This window comes from Mastacembelus armatus, chromosome 15 (assembly GCF_900324485.2).
Source record: "Mastacembelus armatus chromosome 15, fMasArm1.2, whole genome shotgun sequence".
In the NCBI taxonomy this organism is placed as follows: Eukaryota; Metazoa; Chordata; class Actinopteri; order Synbranchiformes; family Mastacembelidae; genus Mastacembelus; species Mastacembelus armatus.
Genome location: NC_046647.1, coordinates 24007222 through 24025747, shown reverse-complemented (window position 1 = coordinate 24025747; position 18526 = coordinate 24007222). Strand labels below are relative to the sequence as shown.

The following is an 18526-nucleotide window of genomic DNA, read 5'->3' as shown; positions in this document are numbered from 1 at the left end:
AAATGTGGTAGTAACTTTACAACCATGTGAAGATGCTTTATTAGGTACACCAATTTAGTTTCGTATAAACATGCCTACTGATGGCATTGAATGCAGGTTACCACCACATAATAATTGCTTTTGCTTTGAGGTCTTATTTTGTCATCTCATGCAGCCATTACACACCTGCTAAAGCCCAGGGGTCTGCCGGCTGGCTGAACAGCTTATTCAGTTTGGCCTGCATGTCTTTCTTGCCTTTTCCCTCGTCTTCTTTCTCTTCTACTAATGCTGCTCCCTTCCTGGCCTCTTCTTGTTCCTCCATCCCTCTCCTCTTCCTCTCCTCCTCTTCCTGAGTCACTCTGTTGAGCCAGGCATGAGGTGCAGAGGCAGAGGCTGGACTAGGAGCTTTAGGAGCAGAGCTTCCTGCTTCATTTCTCCAGGCTACACCTTCCTCTGATGACAGCCTGTGGGATGGGAAGGAAATTCTACAATATGGACAAATATCCACACTGCATGAACACATTCCATTCCAGTGTAAGTCAATTCAGTGTCTACAACCTTCAGGTGTATTTCATTCTCACCTGTTCTCCTGCAGCTCAGCAGACTTTTTCTCGCTCGGGGTGTGTGTGTGAGTGTGCGCTTGAGTGTCACCCTCCAGCTCCTTCTGTTTCTGCCTCTGCTGCCGGCTGTAGATCTCCCGCAGTTCCTGCAAGGCATCATGGGATACAGGAACAAACAAGCGGTGAGGAGGCAGTGGGAGAAGAGGGCTCGTTGCTACGGGTTACCATCGACAACAAACAACAACACCAACAACAGCAGCAGCAGCAAATATGTATTAGTCAAGGCAAGCTCCGCCCCGTCAACTGTGTCACTCAGGATGGCAAACGTGTGGATGGCAAGTAGATAATTTTGTGAAGTTAAAATGGGACTCCTGGGACCCTGATACCCTACAGCAGACAACACTGCCTAAAATCCTCAACATCTGTCCTGAAGTGCACTGACCAGAACAGAGGTCAACAGTAGACATTTTTTGCCTGTGCTGTGCACACAGTGTAACATCTCTATGTCTTTCTGGGAAGAGGGATGGACACTCCTGAGGGTTTTTTTCACCAAAGGAATTTTGGTAGGGGATATAGTCTCATCAAAACAGAGGCTCAAATAAATACAAATTATAGTAAAGCTCTTTGTTGTTGTTATGTAGGTTATATTTTACAGCAAACTAGCCAGAAACTGTCTTCCATGTTGAGAAGTTAATTCCATAATAATTCATTCAGTATGGATAAATGGTTCTATGGAAAGAATTTGAGGCCTTTGTCCTATTGGCAGATCTGACACTATAATGATCTGATTTACACATCCTACTTTACTCCACCCAGTAAACAATTGTCTGCACAGCTGTTCCAGGATACCTGTCAGACTGCATCAGGCAGCCAGTGAGTGGCAGTGGATACAGTAGAACCACATGCATCTAATTTTTTTACCTATTTTTCTCAATGCCGTTTGTCACCATTCATTTTCCTTCTGTTTCTCTTGTGCATTCAGTGTAGTTTGTGTTTCTCTCTCTTAGCAGAATAGTGAGTGCTGATTGCTCCCAGTGTGATGCTCAATCTGATGTGGACACTAGACAAAAACACATTCAGGTAACTGCAAGGATCACATCCAGTTTTAGTTTGTCCGTTTTTAGTGCTAGCAAGCAATCCAAAAACCTGGCAGCTGATTAAAAAACAAATTGCAAAACAGATGTCATATAGTAATATACTGTAGGTAAAATGTATTATAGTTAATTTAAACAAAGCAAACCTTTTTGGTTCCAATTTGGGGATAGTTAAAAAAAAAAGTGATATATAAATCTTCATGTTGGAGTGGGTGTCACTGGGAGGGGCCTTTGTCAATACCTGGCCTTTAACATGGCCAAGGTGGTGGGACGGAGCTTGCACAAGGCACAGTATGTTTGAGGGAGCGGTGAGAAGTAAATTTAAAGAAGGAAAAGGGGCAACCAGACATATGGTGGTGGTGGGGCAGTTCTGTGTAGTTATGACAACCAGCTGTGCCATTAAAACACACTCTGTTACTAAAACAACACAAGGTAGCTGGCATGTTTCAGCCAAACAACCAACATTCAGAAACACCTCCAGACTACACAGCATGCCTAGCATATACTCTGACATACACAGACACACACACACACAAATAAAGTTTATCAGTAGTAAACTTCATCTAGCTCCTACTTGTCTGGCTGAAACATCATGTGGTAGCCTAGGGTAGCACCAACGTAAAATCACCTAATTTAGTATACCTGCTAACCTAGCATGTCTGTTAGTTTAGCATGACAGCTACATTAACTACGGGAGCATACTTAGCTATCTGGCTAAGTAGAGAGCTAACACCAGTTTGGCAAAGAAAAGATGTGGCACTAAAGGAGTGGAAGAAAAGGAAGAAGACATAAAGGTAATTTTTGAAAAAAAAAAGAAGAAAAAAAAAAAAGTCAACATACAAGATCTGAAGAGCCAAAAAATAAAAAGTAAATAAATTCGGGGGGGGGGCTGGGCTTTTGTGTGGACCTTTATAACGTAGTCTAGCCGAGCCAGACACACCCTGACGGATGACACACACTCCTGTAGCTGTCCCTGTTCCTGGCACTGAAACACACACACACACACACACACAGATCATCAACTGTCCTGTAGACAGACACCCACTCACAGACAGTTAGTGTTTTAGTCCATAATTATGTACTTTGTATTAAGGTATTGTTTTAATTAGGTATTATTTGCCAGCAGTTTTTCTACTCCCTAAGATGAATCTGAAAGGTCACACTTGGACAAAGGTTTGTTACATTTTCCTGGGCCAATGAGTGTGCATTCAACTGTAATTATATTTTTGGCTAGAAAATATCCAGCAAAATATTTTAATTTTAGTCCCTGATGCAAGTTTCATGATTTTGTTCAGTAGACATTAAATAAAAAATGTCAGTGCACAATAAAGCCTCGACTCATGCAAGGAGAGGCTCCATGGCTCACTATGATGAGTAATGTGGTGTTACATCTCTAAGTGTAGCCACTGTTGCAAAACAGGGTCAGGCTGGCAACAGCCCAGATGTTAGCTTATAGGTACAGTTTGTAATGAGGCTGAACAGACCCTTAACTCATCTGTGCATTGGATATAAGATAACAATTTAGCTAGGAATGAGGTTGATACAGTTTGTCCACAACTACTCTGCTTCTACCAATGCAATGATTTGTTCTGGATTAGTGTAGATTAGATTAGTAATGAATCCCTCACTGATAGACGTGTTACTGACTCTATCCTCTGAAATTAGAAGAACAACAGCACACCAGAATCAGTTGTGTGTCTGTAATCAAACCACTCTCGGCTTGACAATTACAGTCAAGCTTCATTTTGGTACAATGCAGCCTGAGAGAGGCAGAACAGTGAGGAGTACCTCCACACACCACAGTTTAAAATTCTAGTTTGTAGGTGTTAAAGACGACAGCACATTCTACAGGAACTAAAGAGCTTAAAGCTTGCAGGTTAGTAGTCTGGGAAGAGAGTGCACAGTGTTTCACTTAATAACATAATAATTTCACTAATAATCTGCCAAAGCATAGAGTTCAATCCAAATTCAAAAACTGCACTATGCTCAAGGTTTTTCATTAAAAACAGAATGTTCATTATATAATTTGGTATTATTTATGTAACAGATTGAATCCCAGCTGTAGTACCACCCCAGTCCAGCAGTGGCAGTGTGCTCTACCTGTCTCCCTCTCTGTTCCTCCTGAAGCTGGCGTCGCAGGGCTTCTATCCTGGCACAGTGGTTGGCATAGAACTCACACAGAGACTGGTATGGGCAAGGGAGCAAAAGGCCAGTGTAGGCGATAAATAAAGTAGAAAATATAAAATGAAGGGTTTATTATGTGGATTAAATAAAAATAGGAAGAAAATTAAGGCAATAGGTCAAGAAATACAGGTTGTAGAGGAATGAAACACCAGATGACAGCATGGGGAAGCAGAAAAAAGCCAGAAGGAGCATTGAGGAGTGGGTATAGAGGACACAGCAGTGTGACAAGAGACGTTTGTGGGGAGAGGAAGTGGTGTAAAAAGGAAGTTGAATGGCAATATAGTCAAACATAGTTCACATCCTAGTGGTCTTGGCCTCTGTTTTGCAAAGAATTACAACACTGAGACATACATGCACCTTACTCTGGAGAATGTTGGCATCCATAACTACTGTTTTTTATTGTTCTCAAAGCCTTTGCACCACTCTCCCAAATCACTGTATTATGCTGTCTACACTGAATACAACGGTGACTGTGACATTAGATCAAGAAATCATTTATTGTGGTCTTTGCTCCTTTCTTCCCTCCCCCCTCTTCCTTCTCAATCTCCTTCCTGCACAAAACATAGGACTAATTTCTCCTCTCCCGGACCTGACTCTGCATTCTGGGGAAATCAGGGGGAAAAAAAAAAAACAAAAAAAAAAACAGTGACAAAAGGTGGTCTGGCAAATATAAGCAGACTACTGTGCTTTAACTCTGTGGAATGAAATAACAACCACCCCTCCATCTTCTGCTCTCAGCAGCTGAAAGCCCTGTGAAACAGCCAGTCAGTGTTCCTTTGCACAGCTAGCTCTCTCCAAAAACACAGCACACACATAAACATTAGTACACATAATATGCACTAACATGTATACAAACACAGATGCATTAAGTGTAATTTGCACTTTAACGTCAGTAAACATTGCCATGGTGACTATAATAAACTAATGTGAGGATGAGTGCAGGGGGAAGGGGGCAAGACATGACTCAGCACCAAATGTTTCATCATGTAAAACAACACTTGGATTAGCAAGCCAGCTAACTAGCTGTTTACCTAAAATGACTTATTTTACTTATTTAAGTACTAAAGAAACAATCAAAGTGTATAGAAAATTACATATTTTTACCTTTGTAAACATAAATAAATTTTAAAAAAATTAAATAAAAAAATCTACTACTCACTATCAGGTAGTGTTGTGTTGTTTTAAGTTTAAGTATTAGCATGGATTTGTTAAAGTTTTTCAAACATATGTAACATCTCAGTTCTGAAACAGATGCCACCTGAGTTTGAGGAAAAACGTGTAAGTGTATTTTAACACAGTAGTTAATTTGTGATGATTCTAACTTCCAGTACCTCTCTCATGTGAATAAATTATTAGACTATACTATACTACAATCAAGTAGGTCAATTTCAGAAGCCTACTGCTGTCCTTGTTTTAGATTCATACTTGATATTTTCATTATACTCCTCAAAACCTGATTAAACATTTTAAGTGAAAATAACTTTTTTTTTTTATTATTATTGCATCATGATAGTATGTCACTAGTAGGTACAATACCTGCCATCAATCCACATAATATATCCTGTTGTGTTATTTTGTTGTTAATTGAAATAAATTATCGTTACTTGACCTGGTATAGCCAAGCTTTATTCTCCGCTATCTTCTATTAATGTGCTGGTTGATCAACAGTTTACCTTCAGCTGGGTGTTGAAAGCGTCTATTTCCAGCAGTTTGGCCCTTGTCTCTCTCTCCACAGCATCCAGCTGCTCTCTGAGCTGCTGTCTGCTGGTCTCCTTCTGCTCCACAGCTTTCTGCAGAGACGACAGACTGTCACCTAAAGACACGCACACAGACAGTGTGATATTGGGTCAGGTTATTTAGTCACACAAAAATATCAAATGAGTTAATGGTGGAAATTAGTTAACCAGTACTCCTGCTGTTTCAGGATTATTCTTGTTATATTTCACAGTAGATAAAGATTTGCCTCTATTAGCTTGTCAGAAAGACAGTTCTGCTTTTAAGTCCACATGCATTTCTAGTCCTTAAACCAAACTTACAGTCTGAGTTACTGTGAATTGTTGTACACACAGTAGATGCAGCTAAAAAAAAAACTGTACAAGGCTATTCTCTGTCAATTGTGTTAAGCACCTTTTGCAGGTGCTACTCACGGTGAAGGCTGTTCTGTTGAACCTGTTTTAGCTGGTCACTGAGACTCTGTTTATCAGGAATTAACTTCCCCAACCACTGCTGGGACTCCTGCACACAACCATGAAAAGAAGTAACATCAAGAAAATTAATATAATATATTAGGGTTACGGTAGTTATATATTATGGTATAATATTCATACATCATTTTAGAGATTCCCATATTTACAATGTACAACTTTATTCAAAATTCAAAATAACAACTGTACTATTAATGGAATTAATGTTGACACCAGGCTGTCTGGCTAGTTTGTGCTATTCAGCTGATCCATGTACATTTGTTTTGCATACCTGCAGCTGATGTTGTAGCAGAGTGATTTCAGCAATGCGTGTTTCTCTGGTCTGATTGGTCTGCTCCACCTCTCTCCGCTGAGCTGACAGACGAAACCGAACATCCTTCAGTTTTCCCTCCAGCTGGGTCTTTTTATCATTCTAGAGAATGAAAAACAGAGATGGAAAGAAATACACTATTATGGTTCTGTTGATATATATATATACATACAGTATTTTTCCTGTTGGCATGAGCCGATTGCTTCTGGTTTTACTCGAAGGAGTAACTCTCAGCAATATAATTACGTGGTTAAGGTGATAACTGGAGCACAAGTACTACCAGTCAGTGCAGATAGCGCACAGAAGTAATGCAAGCCAGTATTGCTGCTGCCAGGTGACTTTCTCTATGCAATATTTCCAATCGGTTTTGACTCTAAATAACTGCACTGTACTATGACATTGTTAACACATTTCTAAAAGGCACTATATTCTCATTTACTAGCATGATGTTTGATTCTGTGACTATGTGTGGATGTTTTATTACCAGAGCCTCCAGTTCAAACTCCAGAGTTTTCTTCCTGGCTTTGAGCAGCACTATACTCTCCTGCTCTCTGTTTCTTTGAGTCAGAAGCTCCTGGCGACGCTGCCGCTCCCATTCCAACTGACGCTGGCGCTCCAATTCACGCTTTGCAGCCTGGACAAATGAGATACAAACACCAAAAAAAGGTTCTGTTTAGTTTCATACTACAATCTTTTTTTAACTTACACAACACTGGATACTGAGCCGTAAGGAGGGCGGTGGAGCCACTAACTTCTATGCAGCAGATATAATCACTCATATGCAGCAGTTAAACATCAACTCAAACTTCTCAATTAACAATACAGGTACTTGGTAATCATTTTTTCGTTACCTCTCTTCCTCATACCTCTCTCCTCTCTATCTCTTTGCGTCTCTCCTCTTCCCTTTGTCTCTCCAGCTCTCTCTGTTTCTCCAGTTGTCTTTCCAGTTCCTGTTGTCGTCTCCTCTCCTGCTCTAGACGCTCACGCTCCTGAAACACAGACATATAAAATGAGCTGGCAGACGCAACAGTGCAGTTATTTTTTGTTATGGATCATTTCAATTCATCTCAATTTTGATCTGTTTTAAACTCTACAAATGTAGGCATGGTTATTATAAAGGTAAATATTTTGCAGCCTTATGAACAATCCATAAACCATGACCAAGTCAAATGTTGAGTGCACAGTGTGGAAATATAGCGTGCCTTTCTCTCCTGCTCTTCTCTCTCAAGAGCAGCCAGCCTCTCCTGCTCTTTCCTCTGCTGCTCCTGCAGAGCTTGACGCCTCTTTTCCAACTCCAGGTTTCCTCGCTCAAAGTTTTCCCTCTTCTTATCCTCAAATGTCACTATGGAGAGAATTTTTTTAAAATTAAGAACATACAATGGCTATGACATAATGATGAAAAGAGAAAAAAATGGCAAAAGAGCTGCATTTGTTTGGCCTTGCTCATGTTTCTCTTTAACATTAAGGGAAATCTTGAGCCTCTAATGCCTAAAGGTAACTGCTAAGGGCAGGTTTAGTCACAGTTTGACCAGTAATATGATGTCATGTGCAGACAAAAGCTTACCTGGTAGTTTCTTTTCTTGGCTGCTCTCAGTCTCTTCCTCCGTCTCCTCCTGGACACTCTTCTGGTCCGACTGAACACTGTCGCTTCGCACTCGCCTTTAACACAAAGTGATAACACAAAGCATCAGTACACACTGCTTTGATACGGTCATTCCACATATATATATATAAACTCCATACATATAAACATGCTTAAAGGAGCATGCTCAACCCAAACATCAACTGCAGTTATAATGAATATGTATGTATGTTTTAAGAACCAATGGAACATAACTATTTAAATACTATATCATACTATAATACCTGGCTGCACATCACTAATTCAACAACACATTTAATTACAGTATTTACCTGAATGTTGGAGGGAGGTATTCTGGTGGTAATACAGGGGGTAGGGGTAAACCTGACATAGCCATGTCTATCAGGTGCATGGCCAAGATAAACTCCTCAGCAGTTAGCTTTCCATCCTGGTCGATGTCTGATAGACTCCTAAAGGAGAACACAATCAGACAAATTTTCACTGAAGTGAAAAACCACAGAGACCTCATTCCATATTAAAATGACTCATGGATGGTATGTGTGCTCTCCTGGTTTGATGACGACTGAATAACAACATTTCAGGTAATAAATCATCATACTGACCATATCGTTGCCAGCTGGCTTTGAGGAAGACTGGACTGCATCAGGATAGTGCGAGCCTGTGGACCTACAACACAAACACAGACATGCCAAAGCAATGCGGGGACAAAAACTACCAAATGCATTTAATGCATTTCTTATATGCTGTGGCATATAAGAAAGAAAGAAAGACATATTGTAAGAGATGATGATACATAAGTACATAAGTACCTGTGAGGTGTCCACTCATCATCTTGTCATGGGAGTTAAAAAGCTGTCTGTACTTCAGCCTTGAGGACTGAGGAACGGCCCAATCAGAGGGGGGCTGACTACTGGGACAAATAACAGAAAATAAAAAACCAATGCAATGATGTGACTTTTCCCACAGAGCAGGAGAAGAGGGTAACTTAAGTGCGCAGCCTGTATTTATAAAATCCTGATTAAAAAAGGGCCAAGATAATTTCAGTTAGTTGAAAGAAACAGAAACACAGGTAAACTATGACAAAGAGATCAGCTTACCAAGATACTGAGAGAAATTATGAAAACACATTGTTTTTATTTTTAGTATGTTGTTTCATACATAAAATGGTGCAAACATTTCAGAAGACTTGACATACCTAGCAGCATCAAAGGATGACCCCTTCTGCAACTTGGTACTAGAACGATTAAACGAAGATGACTTGTTGACAGATGGAGCTGAGAGACAAAAAGTAAAAATGGTCAAATGCTTTAAACAGCGTATAGAGTTTGTGTGGTATTTTGTGTTATGTCATTTTCATGTAACTTTCTTACATCAAGCAACGTTAAATTCAGTCAGTTAACAAATTCAAATTAGCTGCTGTACCTGGCTCATAGAATTCATATACAATCCAGACTGTCTACAAAACAAATAATATGTGTAGATTATATCTAAATAGGACCTTAGAACTGAGACCTTTGCCCAGACCCATACCTTTTACAGTGCAAACATTTCAGCACTCCCCAGTGCTGTTATGTTACCTTGGTGGGAGAAGCCTGAGATGGGCTGCATCATGCCTGTGGGAGGAGCTCCATTGGCAATGGGCTGGGGGAGGGGAGGGGGGCCAGAGGAGACTAGTGGAGGAGACACCCCAACAGGCAGAGGAGGAAGGGGGATTGGTGGCACGCCTGGTAGAGAAGCTGGAATGGGAGCAATGGGGGGCATCCCTGTTAAAAACATGTCAACAGTACAGACATGACTGTCAGATATGTTTTCTATGGCTGAATTTGACATTCTATATTTATACAAGGAAATGATGTGTGAGAGACACCATTCACACCTAAAGAAGACAGGTCCATTGTTACTTCATACTGCCTTTGCATTGTAACTTTACTGACCAGCACTGAAAGTGTGATATGTAAGAGATAGACCTGAGAGAGCCAGTGAACATTTTATGTATGACCTTTGGTAAAGAAAGTGATTCATTCTTATCAAATACATCTGCAGTGTTTCACCAGTACACAGAGGTTTACCACCTCTGGGTTTTCAGGGCCAGCAACACATTAGGAAACTCTGAGGATAAGGCTTTGTTACATCAACTGTAACAGATTACATCTATGGTATGGCATCAAACTGAGCAGTGTTTCTTCTGTATTAACTGTAAGCAGCACTGCACCAGCAGAGCAAAAACATTTAACACCACTGCAGAATTAAAATCATTTTCATACTTTACTCAACTTACATTAATCTAAAACTGCATGTCAGAAGAAATGGTATTATTAGACAGAACGATGCAGGTTTCCAACTACCATAAACATAAAACTATCTCACATAGACAGAACACTGTGTGCTTCTTTGATATGTGCCTTACCAAAGCTGGGCTGTGGAGGTAAAGGCAGTGGGGGTTGTTTCATACTGGGAGGAAGCGTGGGGGGCAAAGGGTGACCCTGGAGTTTCAGTTTGATGAGCTTCATAGCGATGGAGAACTCATGGATATCCATTCTGCCATCGCTGTTCATATCAGCCAGAGCCCTGATTATACACAAAGAAAAATGTAATTCACCAATAGTGAGAAAGAAATGCAATGTTGGACAAAAACTGCAAAAATCTTAAGAACCACAGGTGTGAACAGAATAGGCTGCAATTTAAATAATGAATGAGCTACTTGACATCTGTTGGCCTGTGAGATAAATTTAACACCATATTTCCCTCACCAGATCTGGGCAAGGATGGGAGGAGGCAGTCCTGATTGAAGGAAGAAGTTCTTGGCCTGGTCACCTGACAGTCAAACAGAAACAGGATGTAAGAGCTCAGCACAAATCAGCTATCCTGTAATGCATATCAAGCACGAAAGACACTTATTGCCTGTAAATTATTAGTATAGTCAATGGGGCACAGGCATAGTTCATGTTCTGATCTCACCTTACCACACACTGCCCGGGTATGAGAGGACTGTTACCTGTGATGTAACCCCCGGCTGTCGGAGAAAGGCTGTGAAACTGCTGATCATGTTTGGCTCTCTCTTCCATTGAGATCAGAAACACATCTGGACCTAACACACCCACATAAACACACACAGACACACAATTAGGATCAGACACCAAAGCCAAGGCCGAGACAAAGACAGATAAAGACACAGGGGGAAACCGGAGGCATGAGAAGAATGTATGAGTCGTTAGTTTCAGTTCCTGTCAGAGGATTACTATTAGGAAAGACTTAAAGACTGACAACTCAGACCATGATGAGGAAAGAAGAAGAGAATGAATGAATGAAGGACTAAGATTCAGACTTACAGGAATTATTCTGGTTAGTGATAAATGTAGTCTCTCAATCAAAAATCTAACTATTTGCACCGAACATTTCTTCTAGTATATATATGTTATCCTGTCTAACATTGTCCTGACATTAACAACATAAAGAACTTCTATGTTTTTGGTTTCACAGTAAGGTGATCCCACTTAATAATTAGTCTTTTTGCCTCTCAACTCTGCTAATAGACCGCTTTCTAATTTGAGGCATTATTTTTTAACAATTAAATTAGAACCCACATTAGAAACATAGTTAATAAAATAAGTGGTTCCCTTTAGTTCCAACGGACAACTCCCTGCTGTACCACTTACTGGAGATTTACATGTTCAGTGAGTCATGCTGACACATGTTTAAAAAGAAGAACTGCTGTTGACTTTAACATTTCTTTTTGTTCCTTTCCTTAACTCTTATGATACTCTGATTTATGCCGTTGTCTTAATACAGACTCTGGATTTTCTGAATCCTAAAAATGAATCACATGAAATACACCTGTTAGACATTAGCCTTTCATTGTAATTTGTGTTTCTACAGCTACAGTAAGCTTGCAAATGGTAATTCTGATTGTACTTGTCCATTACTGTATATTACCAATATCAATGTTTTGATGTAGGACTAGATATTTACCAGGATTTCAGTTCTACATTTATTTACATCTTCTGCCTAGTCCTAATTCAAGACAGTATACTCTAACAGTTATAAATCTGTTCATAGTCAAATCAAATATGTGGGTTTTTAAGCATTTGGAGTCAGTCTGCTGTTGATTCCATCTGTTTGTCATATGATACCGATGTGGCAATATTTTCTACAACAGCTACATCTATTCATATTTCCTCATGTGTGACATGTTTGGGTTTTTGGTAACCAGATTTCTGGATAGTACTGATTCTGGGACATTAGGCTGCTACTGCCTAGATTTGTCTTGATTTTACTCTGCCCCTCCCCTCAAGTAACTCTACATGCTGGACTGATAAATGATCTCAATGTGGATGTTAAACTGGAGTGAGTCTGACAGGCTGTGGTTGGGGTTCTGATGGACTTGTGAAATATTAGTTAAATTTCCAATGTGGTGTCACTTTGCTAGAACTCCTCACAAGTTAATCTTCATTTCTGAGAGGGAAATAGAAACATCAACCTTTGTTATTCCTCTCTTATGTCACACACATACTGACCTGTGAATGTGGTGGGGAACTGTGCCATGGTTTGCTCAGTCTTCTTCAGCTACACAACACCTGAAATAACATATTTAGGAAAAGAGAGGAAGAGTTTATCTGGTAAATGTCATCCCAGTGTTTACCTGGTCAATAATGCAACAAATAATGTAGTCATCTAACCACTTTGTATTAAAAGCATTTCACTAGTGAGCCACAAAAATGTTTTCATTCTGAATGAGCTAGGTAACCCAACTACAAATGTAATAATATATTTAAAAGGACCAAATAATGGCCATTCACCTCCCAAATGTGCTGATATAGTGGATGAACTCAGCCAGACAGAAAATGATTTTCCAGCGAGAGTCTGGACTTTATTTTCCACTCTGCTGTGAAGTTGTGAATTTCCATTTGGTCTCCAGCCCAGTGAGCCTTGTAGGAATATAGCTCCTGTATGTTAAAAGTTTATTTTGGTGATGCAATAATGTGAATGTGAATACACACAAAAACACAAAGCAAGTAAACAACAGATTTCAATAAGGGATATACTGTATGTCTTTTGGTGTTCAGATTAGTACCAGGCCACAGGGGTTGGATTTTTGTCACTCATGCTTGTGCATGTCAAGAGGGTGCAAACCTCCTTTTATGCAGGGCAGGTTGCCTGAGCATATATACTTGTTTTTAAACTGACTCTACTTCACACTTACATTTACACACATTCTAACTTGGGGAATGACCACAATTAATTAAAGTCAGAATTTCTTTCAGGTGATACAGAGAGGTTACTAACTTAAAGACTCAAAAAACAGGAAAGTAGTGTTTTTACGATGATGGGTTTCACCAAGGATTATACTTCAGGATAGTAACAGACAAGATTATAATAAGTGACAAAAATAATGACAGGTATTTGCAAACATTTACCAACATATTTAAAAAAGAAATAGAAATAAAACCGTGTACTACAACCTCACAATAACAAATCTATATACGTCTGCCCTAGGAGAGGTATGTTAATCGGATCCAGACCTGCCTCAATCTCCTGTATCCCTGTGGCCAAAAGACAACCCACAATAGTAATCGGTCACATATTGCAACAGAGACGTACTGAGGGTGTGTGAGTGCATGTGTGGGTTACTGACTCTTTTCCAGTATGATCTAAACACAAATTTGTTTGAGGAGAGCTGTGGTTAAAGGGTCAGTTTACCCAAATTACAAAATGGAATTTTCACAATTTGCCCAAGAGGTATTTAGACATGCAGTATTGGTTTGATGATGGACTAAGATGTCCATTTCTGTGACATCTGCCACTACCACAATTTAGTGGATGGACTTTAGTTCATTGTGGATCAAACCTAAAAAAAAGTGCAGTGTCCCCTTCACTTGGACATTAAGAAAACTTAGTCTTCTGTAGAAATATGTCCTTGTCCTGTGGGGGATGAATGAAAGACTGTGTGTAACCCATTATCATGACAGTGGGAGCGCAGAGTAACCAACTTAACTAGGTCAGGGAAACAAAGCCCACCCGGCACAAACACACACAGGCATGCACCTCCAGTCTGCCAGTGAGAGAATATTGCAGCAGCCGAACAACTACTACAGATTTTTCTCCCTCTAAGCTTAGTGACCACACTGCTGGTCAACCACATTAAATCTCCTCAGGTGAAGTTACATGCATTTGAACAAGATTTGTTTTACTCTAGTGAGATGTCAGGTTGCTGGACTTACTATGTGAATCACAGTGACTTTTGTTTGTGAGTGCCAGTTCACCGCAATTCCTCAAACTAAAGAAAACCAACAGCAAAACTAGTCACAAAATGTGTAACTTTGGCAAAAATGTAGAAACAGGAAACACTTCAGCATAACAGGATATTTTGATTTCATGCTGTAAACTTAAACTGAATTCAACAGGTTGCTGTCTATGTTTACCACAGCACTTTATCATATTCTGATCTTATCTTAGTTGAGAAATATGTAAATATACAAACACAAAAAGGTCATACATTCTCTTTTTGACATTGTAAACTGAATATTTTGGGGTTTTGCATTGCTGGTGTGACAAAAGGTGTGAAAAGGTCACCTTGGACTCTTTTGTGCTTGCCTTGTTTTCCTGGGCATCTGACCTTTTACAGACTTAATTAATCAACTAATCAAAAATCATTGGCAATAATGCAAATAATCATTAGTTGCAAATGTAATTTCACTGGTCGACTGCATTTTCTATGGCTGGTTAAACCATTCCAGCACTAGTATTAATAACTGCTGCCTCTTTCACTCAGCGCTTTCCCACTCCCACACATGCAACACATGCATTTGCATTTAACACGCATCCTCTGACTTCACAGTCTCCCACTTTCTCACTCACACACTGACGACATACCCATTCCCAACAGACCCTCTGACACTGACCCCAAGCTCTGCATCTCTCGCTCCAACCCATACTCTGACATTATTATCACATTGCTGTCAAATAGTGAGCCCTGAGAGGTGCCAGGACCCCCACCCACTCAGCACAAACAGACTACCACTGCAGTCGATCAGCCCCTCCTGCATTACTCCATCCATTCCTCAGTCTCACTCCTCCCATTGTGCCACAGTAACATGCTGCCCCCCCTCCAGAGCTAGCTAATGCTAGCACTGTCACAACACAAAACACTGATAGCAAGACCAACATGCCTACAGTGTAACAACTTCAACTGAAGCACAGGACTGAAAAATATCAAGGTTATGAAGTCAAATGTCAACACAACATAAATTAATCATGTGAATTTAATAATAACCCTGAGCAGGTTTCCAGCAGTAAAATTGTCTACTCATAATACAAGTACCAAAAAAAGTAGCTAATAGCTAACCTAAATAACATTCAGCACGATGCAATGCAAAATGTAAGAATAAACTGGGAAATGTGTGCTCTGGCAAAATAAGTGAAAATACACAAAGAGGCTTCAAGGTAATGTTACCTATGTGCCCCTTAAACTGGGCCACCAAACAATAGTCAAACAATGCGACTGATTTATGAGCAGCATGCTCGGTTCCTGATCCATTTGGTTCTCCACTTTTTGACTGTTGATAGATAATATTATGGATTCTAACCTCTGATGTTGTTGCACCTGAATGAAATAAACAGTGCTTAATGAGTCATGGGATATGTTAGAACAAGTTTATAGGCTTTAGAGGTGTTTTGAAGCAAAGTCACTCTTGTGAACCCAATTGAACCTGCTGAACTCTATCTGAACATCTTTTACTCCTTAGAGGTAAACCTTTGAACTGTCTCAGAGAACCGTACATGACGACACTGTATTGTACAAACCAGGACCTCAGAGACATAAGGCATCACTAATAAAAGGAATTAAAACTGGTCAGTGTTCCTGTAAGTGAGAAATGTACTAAACCTGCAGAACGGGTAACTCTAACTCAACAACACGGAGGGTCATGTTAGGGCTATTCGATTATGGAAAAAATCATAATCACAATTATTTTGGTCATTACTGAAAACGTGATTTTTTCTTTTTAAAATATTACTCATTGACTTTGGAAAAATGTTGCATTTACTGAACAAAACAATAAATTCTCCTTAAGAGACCTGAAATCGAAATCAAAATTCGATTAATTGCACAGGCCTAGGTCACATCAATTTAAGAAAAGCTGAATTTGGACTCTGAGGGCAACAAAGTTGTGAGCACTGAACAATGGGTACAAACCACAGGTGAAACATACTACCTTACTGCAGCATTTATATGAAAGTGAATTAAAACACTACAAATAACCTTGGGACCACTGATCATTATATGGTAAGACTCCCAACTACAGATTTAGCTCTGCAATTGTTCTGTTCAGTCACGGTATGAAATAATTAAAACAGATTAGATAAACATCAGGACTGCAACTAACAATAATTTTCATTATCAATTAATTGTTCACTTAATTTTTGTTCACTCAAAATTAGGTCTGCAAAATGTCCAAAAAAGTGAAACAAAGCTGCCACAAGCGCTGAGCACAATGAGCCATTTCCCAAAAACGTTTTTTTTTTTTTCATTTGTACAATTTTAAACTTACGTGTTACCTTTGATGTACTGCACCAGAGTTAGCTTAAAGTTAATTTTTTATACTTAAGAAGGTCACAACTAAAACACAAGCACAGCAGCACAAGAGTGAAACAAACAAGACAAACAAGATAAGTCATTTATCACAGCCTGAGTCAGTCTAAAAGCCAAACTAAATTGGCTGGATTTCTGAAATCCAGTAATTACTCAGATGTGTGAAAGTCCAAACACAGAATATCTTCCATTTTGTCTTGATTACCGTTAAATGAATTATCAAAATTGCTGGCGAACTTTTAGTTCATCACGTAACTGTAAATCAATTATTTAAATACATGTAATCTAAATAACTGCAACACAAAGGGAATCATGACACTGCAACTGCAAATGCAGTCAAATTATTCCTAACCAGGGTCCCAGGAATCTGCTGGAGCATATCTCAGCTCCCTTTGGGTGAAAGGCAGGGATACAGGTCACCAGTCCATGACAGGGCCACATAGAGACAAACAACCTCACACACTCACACTCACTCCTATGGGCAATTTAGAGTCACCAATCAACCTGACATACATGTTTTTGGACTGTGGGAGGAAACCAGAGTACCTGGAGAAAACCCACACAAGCACAGGGAGAACATGCAAACTCCACACAGAAAGGCCCCTGATGGGTTTCAGACCAGGAACCTTCTTGCTGTGAGGCAACGGTGCTAACCACTAAACCACCGCGCTGCTTTGCTGGACTTATGAATACTCAGGTATTTTTACAGCAACTGCTAAAAGAGCTAAGCTATTTTACTTAAGGAAAAGTTCTAAGTACTTCCTCTGCCACGGGTGTTGCCTGGAGTCACAGACAAGAATCAAAACTGTAAAAACTATAAAACAGTATTTATATCAACATGGCATTCAAATAAAACCCCATAGACGTGGTGTTTTCATCTGCAATCCTCCTCCCACCTTTAAAAGTACCTGTCAGCATCCGGGTTACCATGGAAACCAGGCCTCGCAAATGGAGCTTGATAAGCCTTTACAATAATAGACGTCGTCTGTTTGTCCATGTATCAACTCCATAGTAAGCGCTTTCCTCAGCAACCACAGGCACCGTGTTTTGGTTTCAAACACACAGCAGGGGGGCACAAGGTGGTTAGGGCGATGGGCAGCTGTGACTGAATAACATCAGCTTTAATGTTAGCAGACGCTAGGCTAACTCCACCCAGGCAGTGGGAGCAACCGTGTTGATTTATCGCCTTATTCTAACCCGAGCAGGCGAAACGGTTCACCGGAGAAAACACGTTGGTCCACAAGCAGTGATTTAACGTTATGTCGGTACTGGCTAACTGCTGGATTGTACCGTTTTCCAGTTCCTAGTGTCCCTGATCATGTTACACAGATCGATACTGGAGCCCTGCTAACCAGTTAATATCCCAGTCAGAGGCTGGCATTAGCGAGCTGCGCCGGTAAAAACGACGACAAGCTGCACGAACACATTTATCAATGCAGCTAGCATGGAGGCTAACAGCGAGAAGCTAACGTCAGCCCGCTCAGGGACATTCTTTCACATCACAGACACTACACTGCCCTTACCTCATAGTTCAGCTCCCATCGTGAAATACTGGACAAAGTAGCTCGCAGTGTGTTTATGTGACCATATAATGTGGTATTTTCTCCCGAAATGTGCTGTTTTATCACCGAAACCCTTTCCGGTGATTCTCCCGTGGCTCTGACCGACTAAGGGACAGCTGGAAAATGGGGTAACGCTACTGACATATCGCGATATGTGGCTAAAACTATAAAGGTGTCGATATCTACCCTCGCGAGAACTAATGAGCCGTTGGACGGTGTGAAGAAAAAGGATTAGTGGAGCTCCTGCTGTTTGTTTATGAAAATGTGCCCAAAGCAACAAATATAAGATAAATATATTAAATCTGCCATAGGTTTAACCCGGGCTAAAAAGAAAAATGACCATTATCAACGGAAATTACATGATACAATGTTTTTAACCCCAGTTTTTTTTTATTTATTTATAAATGTTTTTTTTAATTTATATTTGTTTGTTTTATTCACGA

The 18526-nt window shown here is 40.0% G+C and overlaps 1 protein-coding gene across 7 annotated transcripts in view; it reads right to left on the bottom strand.

The window, feature by feature from the left end:
- The window catches only part of itsn1 (intersectin 1 (SH3 domain protein)), a 39941-nt gene extending 21714 nt beyond the window's left edge, over positions 1-18227 (bottom strand). Inside the window, exons 1-21 of one of the 7 annotated variants that reach the window (XM_026309959.1) lie at positions 18045-18227; positions 12731-12877; positions 12449-12508; positions 10930-11022; positions 10685-10748; positions 10342-10502; positions 9512-9697; positions 9130-9208; positions 8744-8844; positions 8537-8600; positions 8246-8383; positions 7896-7990; positions 7534-7673; positions 7198-7320; positions 6816-6965; positions 6293-6433; positions 5965-6052; positions 5491-5630; positions 3734-3817; positions 561-685; positions 235-443 (exon numbers count right to left, since the gene is read on the bottom strand). In XM_026309959.1, the coding sequence (XP_026165744.1) occupies positions 235-443; positions 561-685; positions 3734-3817; positions 5491-5630; positions 5965-6052; positions 6293-6433; positions 6816-6965; positions 7198-7320; positions 7534-7673; positions 7896-7990; positions 8246-8383; positions 8537-8600; positions 8744-8844; positions 9130-9208; positions 9512-9697; positions 10342-10502; positions 10685-10748; positions 10930-11022; positions 12449-12476 (2209 nt within the window). In that variant the 5' untranslated portion in view covers positions 12477-12508; positions 12731-12877; positions 18045-18227. Of the gene's footprint in view, positions 1-165; positions 444-560; positions 686-3733; positions 3818-5490; positions 5631-5964; positions 6053-6292; positions 6434-6815; positions 6966-7197; positions 7321-7533; positions 7674-7895; positions 7991-8245; positions 8384-8536; positions 8601-8743; positions 8845-9129; positions 9209-9511; positions 9698-10341; positions 10503-10684; positions 10749-10892; positions 11023-12448; positions 12509-12730; positions 12878-18044 lie in introns of those variants that run through there. The other 6 variants (XM_026309954.2, XM_026309956.2, XM_026309958.2 and 3 more) reach the window with 6 other exon arrangements.
- Positions 18228-18526: the final 299 nt, after the last annotated feature.